We start from the raw sequence: 6,648 nt of genomic DNA, 5'->3' as shown, positions 1-6,648 counted from the left end.
TCAACCTAAGTATATTTCAATATATAATGGTTCATTTTCAATAAGCACAAAAACAACTGAACTGAATGAATGGGAAAATATGCAAAATGTTTTTGGTAAGAATGTGTCTTTTGGATTTTTTGGATTCTAACTCCCGGAATTCTCTAATAATTCCACAGGCAGAATTCTGAGAGTTCCAGGCCATAGACCCACATCTAAAGATAACATTTTATTCACCTGGAGCATGACCTTGTCTTGGAGGCTACGTGACCTAGCTTCACCCTATTTCCTGTTGAAAAATTCCAAAAAAGGAAGCAGAAAGACACAAGACTCCCAGAAAGCATCAGAGCAGCTTCCTTGTTTTCTGGAAGCAGAAACAGGCCAAAGAAGGCACTGATGGAAGTAAATGCAGCTGATTTGTAGACTTGCGTTTCTGGGCAGCACCTACCAGAATTCTGCCTGGGGAATTCTTGGCCAATTCTGGGAGTTGAACTCCAAAAAACCCATGAAAGTATCATCCTTAGTTCTGAAGTGTTCTCAGTAAAGGAGCGGGGAGAAAGGGAACAGACTCACATTATAATAGCAGCCTAAATCCAATGTTGTACTGGCACACAGAGCATTTTTTTTCTCTGCCCACCCCCTCAGCCCCCAGTATCACCTGAAAACCAAGTCCAGAAGTCTCCCAGCCATTGAGAGCTGGTTTTTAGGGTGAGTGGGTGGCTGCACTATGCAGCGGACCCTGGAACATAGGGGGAGAAGTAGTATTGAAGGATCTTAAACTGGCAAGAAAAAGATGGTAGTTTAATTCTCTCTCTCCACAAACTATACAATAAAGATGCACTTCTGAGCTATTTTAAAGATTTGCTTACAGCAAAGTTATGATCAATCAATACACAGAAAGATTTTACAAAAATAGAATTTCACACCAAGTGCAGAAGCAAAGGGGGGGGGAGTACAAAAACAATACTCTAAGAGATATTTTCACATGCATATGCAACTACAGTTTATGAGCGAGTGATGCTTTAGGGTCAGTCATATCCATTTGGCTGGAATGAGCTGAGTGTAATAAACACCTCCTTACAGACATGCACAAAATATAAATACAAGATGCACAATATTCTTAGCGGCATAATCTATCATAAATTTTCCCTGTACGGGACCCACTGAAATGAATGGGATGTGTCCTCTGTTCTTGAACTCAACTTCCCTCATATGGATGAGTATGGAGAAGTTTGTAGCACACTGCAGCCTAGGCAACTTTTCTAATTTTCCCTTTTCAGTAACACTTCATGCTCTAGGAACAGTGGCACGAAAGCTGAAGAAATATATAACCATCAGGAAGAATTACATTGCAGTGTCTCATAATAAACTCACAGGTTTGTTGAGAGCAAAGTCCAGAGTTTTGAAGTTTATAGTGCTGATAGTATTGGTTTAATGTAACACTCCTTCCTAATTAAAAATAAATATAAGAGGGATGAGCTGATCTGATGAATGACATTGTGCTAAGCATGTATGAGTCTGTAAATTGATTGCAGATGGGAACATGATGAGACTCTTTCACTTTCTCTGTTGAAAAGTCCATGGGAAGAGAACTACAACCCTCCACATGCTACCTGACTCCAGCAGTCTTCAGTCCTAGGCAGTATCGCCAAGGTGACGGGAGCAGCAGACCAACATCTGGAGGGCCATAAATTCTCCAGCCCTGGTCCGTAGAGTAAAAATACAGGGGATGAACAAAATCTCTATTAGCTCTCTCCCTTGATAACCAGTGTCTATGCCCAATGTATGCCAATACCAATGTGACATAGTGACCTCTCCGTCATTTGATTGTGATGAACTTTTATTCTAAACACAGTTGAGCTTAGCTGTTTAACTATCACAGGTATGAGGAACATGTGGGGGTCAGGGAGTCATCTTGGTCTCTACTAGAAACCTCCAATTGCTACCATGCTTGCCACTACTGCAATTTAGCAGCTATTAACCCAGCTGTCACCAAAATTTAGCAGGCAGTATAGCAGTGCTCTATGGTAGAGAAGGTCTAGAGCACTGGTTCTTAACCTTGGGTTACTCAGGTGTTTTTGGACTGCAACTCCCAGAAGCCTTCACCACCAACTGTGCTGACTGGGGTTTCTGGGAGTTGCAGTTCAAAAGCATCTGAGTAACAAAGGTTAAGAACCACTGGTCTAGAGCATCTTCCTGCACCAGCGTCTCCTGTAAGACATGGCAGGGCATCTATCTACATCTCCTCTGGAAGAGACAGAAAGAGAAAGAAGGAAGCTGTTGTAGTTCTGCCAGCATGGCGGTGGCCACCAGTTCTAGAGCAACAAGTATCCGGGGGGGGGGGGGGGGGGGACAAAACAGGGCTGAAAGGCTGCAGGCAGTTTGCAAGGTATTACTGAAAATTAAACACCTGATCTCAACATATGAGATTAGAATAAAAATTCATAAAATGACATGGAAGTATGTAACTGTAACTGTATGTCACAGTAACTGTTTGACATTATCATGGGCTAGACTAGAGGACAACTTTTGAAAAAGTCTGCCCTTATTTTCTCTAATGGAAGCACATTGATCATTAAAAAAGAACCACCTATCTTTTTAAAGCACCACAACTACTTGATGGAGCACTGTCCAAAGGAAAGAAAAAAACTATAATGTCCAAAGAAAGAAAAATAATAATAGGACCACACTTACATGCTAAATTTATCTTTTAAAACTGGCATTCAAAAATCTAAATAAAAATAAAAAATGATCACATTTTAAAGGTTCAGTGCATTCAGCAGCTATAGCCTCGCTGCTAAGTAATCTAAGTTGACGTTCAAAAAAAATACCATAGCTCATCAAAATATACATTTTCCATTTGCTTTTAAATTAAAATAATAATTAAAAAAACATTTTAAAGAATTCACAAATCAATTGCATGACTATGTTTCAGGATCATCTACAGCATATAATTTAAAGATTCAAGATGCCAAGACAAAACATGTGGCAAGCTTGCACGCTTCATGTGGCATGTGTGGCCAGTGGACCATGAGCTTCAAACCTCAGACTTCTTCCAAATACTATAAAATACCCATCTAAGAAAACTGTTAAGGAATCCAATAAATATTTTGCACATTATTGCAGTTACATTTCCAAACACCAGGAAGAAAACACATTTCAAAACAAAACTGCATGCCTTTCTTAACACAAATATATAATTTTTTACTAATCCTTTCCAAGTCGCCTACATCATTTTCTTTTTCTTTTAACTGCAATTCTCAAATTGGAAGTTGCAAAAACCTTTCAAATGTGTTTATTACTTCTTCATGGAAAATTGGTGGAGAATTTCCTGATGTTTCATTAGGATGCTTACTATTTTGTTTAAACTACCTGCCTAAGTAATTTATACGTTGCCATTAAAGATTATGCTACTAGAATGGAAAATAGGCAATTAGTAAAAGCAACATAATGGCTCACAATTTCTAAAGCTAGTATCAATTCTGCAATGTTTTAGAATTAAGAGTAAGAGCAGCTGAATCTCTTTTTTTTTCATACTCACTATTGATTTCATTGGCTTAAGCGATGTCTGCTTATTAAGTGACATGATTTCTTAACTAAGGATACAGTTCCATGTATGAAGGGACACATACAACTTCCTTTGAGAATTCCACAGGACAGTAAAGCCTGCCAAGCTGTTCTTCGTACAGAGTCAAGGCTTCAGTCAGATTGACACAATTTCCCTGCAAGATATTAGGAGAAAATGTAACACATGTATCAATTACGGGGTGGGGGCACGCGATGGGACACATCCATCAAAATGGATAGAAGTTCCTATCTGTGAAGCAAGTTGTTAGAATCCTGAAAACATGTTTACAACAGCTATTAAGAAAGTATGTGAACACTTTGAGACAAATGTCATAATTCACAAACTAAAAAAAAATTCAAAATTTAAGGCAGAGAGGATTTTGTGATGTAATTCTAAGCATGTTTACTCCCAGCTCATCTAAGTTCCAATTTATTTAACATCAAAATTAAATATCTCACAGCTGTCAAGAAACGGAACACGCCAAGAAGATAGAATGAATAGTCATAGGCACAATAATGGTACTTTAGGGGAGCAGCCGTGTTAAGCGTGCCGTTAGCAAAGCAACAAAGAGTCTCATGGAACCTTCAGGCTTAATGAATCCCAACTGCAGCTTTCCATTGGTGCCAGAAGCCCAGCTGCAGAAGGCTTCCCTGAACCACTTTCAGGAGCTTATGGTAGGCTACAATGAAGATTGCTCTCCTCTTGCTTCTGCTAGAATCTGCCATTAGATGTGTACTTCTGGATACTTCACAAAATATGTACTATTAATTTTAACCCAATTCCCTACAAATAAGTGAAAAGCATTGGAGGGGGAGAATGGAAATATAATCTAAATACACAAAAGGATTCCAGGGTAGGACCATAAACAAACGTAATACAAAATATTATATGAACAGTGAATGCAACACATTCATATAGGGAATACAGAAATTAAAACAATGCGTGGAAGATGGATGGCAGCTAATCAAGTTGAAAAAAATTCGTATGTTGTCTGTTGCTATTAATTTTCTACCACTCATTTAAAAATATATTGGCTGAAATCCTGTTGTGTAATATGCAGGTTATAACATTTAGAGGTGAATTGCTGGAAGTTAAAAAATCTCCATAAACTTTATCTGTTGCACACTGAATTATGCGACTGAGCACGTTAACAGGCAATATGCATGGAGACTTTTTAAATGACAGTAAACATTACGCCTTCTGTGTAAGCGCACAACAGAATGTCAGCCATTATTTCACGCTTTTGTTAATGTTAAAATGAAAATAAATAATGGTGTGGAGGGGAGAATTACATTTTTCAGAAATGAAATTAATGTTAAGCATATCAGAGCCATCATGAAATGGCAAGGGAAAATTACTGTAAGAAAGTTGAGTATATAAAACTTGTTTCGTAATCTATTATTATCCACAATCTTGTAGGGTTATTTGGTTCTGCTGCCTTCTACAAGGCATATAATTTTGTCAGCATCAAATTGAATGGGACAGTACATAAATGTGTGTAATTTAGAGATCACAAATAGAAAACAGCACTAGGTAATTTATGGGACATCCTGCCAGTATCAAAAGTAGTTTAATGACATGACCAAATCTATATAATGAAGGTAATCTGCAGTCTAACTTTCTCGACTGTCATCTTTGGGATCCTAGCTCTCATCACAATTTTCATAAATGAGAAATAATTGTAGGACAGACAGTGGCAAGTAAATTGTGAGTTTTGACAACAAAAACTATTAAGAAATGGCATGCAACATCTGCATTAATCAACCCAGTAACTTTTCTGACTGATGACATCAGAAAAAAGACTTATATTCCAGTTTATAAAATTTACATGAGGATGCTTTTTTTAAGCAAGTCCAACAAAAGTGCCTTACGTAAGTTTTAGAAGTCCACTAAAACATTACCCAGATTCTACATACTGAGATAGAAAAACATTAATTAATTATAGTCGGTGGTTTAACAGATTAGTCTCAATGGCATTTTGCTTACAGGATGCAACAAATGTACTGTATTTATTGTATACATACTACTAAATCTTTAGAAGTATTATATGCAGAATTAAATGCTTAATTAAATGGAATTTCTAATTGTTACAGATAGTGTGGAAAACCTTTGGCCTTCCAGATGTTTTGCATTACATCCCTGAGTCTATATGCCCAAGTGTCAGTGGTAACTGCCTTTACACAATTAAAACTAGTGTGCCAACTAGTTCCTTGAAATGTCTGATTTAGTTACAGTGATATACATACCTTCGTTACATCTCACTTGGACTACTAACACACTCTACACGGGGCTGCCTTTGAAGATGGTTCAAAAATGTTCAAAAGGTAGCAGCCAGAGTGGTAACCAAGACCAGTTATAGGGAGCATATAAATCCCCTGCTACAACAGTTGCACTGGCTAATAGTCTTTTTCCGGGCCAAATTCAGAGTGCTGGTTAGGACTATAATACCCATCATGATTTGGGTCCAAGCTGTTTGAAGGACCATAATGCCCCAAATAAGCCTTTCTGGCTCCTAAGATTTTCAGAGGAGGCCCTTCTCTCAGTCCGACTGGCATCACAGGTCTCTTTGATAAGACCTGAATGGCCCTTCTCTGTAGCTGCTCCCACATTATGGAATGATTTCTCACAGAAAGTTAATTGCCCCACCCCCTTTCACCATTCTGGAGACAATTAAAGACCTGTCTCTTTATGCAAGTTTTTAATGACTAAAATTAATCCCTCTTGGACATAAGGTATTTTAAAGTGTGTTTTAAAGATTTAAAATACAGTGGTGCCTCGCTTAGCGACGTTAATCCGTTCCAGGAAAAACGCTGCTAAGCGATTTAATCACCAAGCGATTTTTAAAAGCCCACAGAAACACATTAAACGCGTTTAATGCGTTCCTATGAGCTTCAAAACTAACCTTATGCGAAGATCCACCATAGGGGCGGCCATTTTCGGTGCCTCTAAAGCAAGGACACACAGTGGGTGGCCATTTTGTTCTTCCGGCGGCCATTTTGAAACCGCTGATCAGTTGTTTAAAAAGGGTCGCTTTGCCATGATCGCTTCCCCGCGATCAACGCAAAGCGATTTTTCCCCATAGGGACCATCTTGTGATGGCC

General features: G+C 38.4%; 1 protein-coding gene across 2 annotated transcripts in view; it reads right to left on the bottom strand.

Moving 5' to 3' along the window:
• Positions 1 to 759: 759 nt before the first annotated feature.
• Positions 760 to 6,648, bottom strand: part of SMS (spermine synthase) — a 40,955-nt gene continuing 35,066 nt past the window's right edge. For both annotated transcript variants that reach the window (XM_078390442.1, XM_078390443.1), the window contains exons 10-11: positions 3,586 to 3,701; positions 760 to 3,056 (exon numbers count right to left, since the gene is read on the bottom strand). In XM_078390442.1, coding sequence (XP_078246568.1) covers positions 3,017 to 3,056; positions 3,586 to 3,701 — 156 coding nt within the window. In that variant the 3' untranslated portion in view covers positions 760 to 3,016. The remainder of the gene's footprint in view (positions 3,057 to 3,585; positions 3,702 to 6,648) is intronic.

The sequence above is a fragment of the Pogona vitticeps genome, chromosome 3, assembly GCF_051106095.1.
Source record: "Pogona vitticeps strain Pit_001003342236 chromosome 3, PviZW2.1, whole genome shotgun sequence".
Classification (NCBI taxonomy): Eukaryota; Metazoa; Chordata; class Lepidosauria; order Squamata; family Agamidae; genus Pogona; species Pogona vitticeps.
This window is presented reverse-complemented; position numbering and strand designations above follow the sequence as displayed.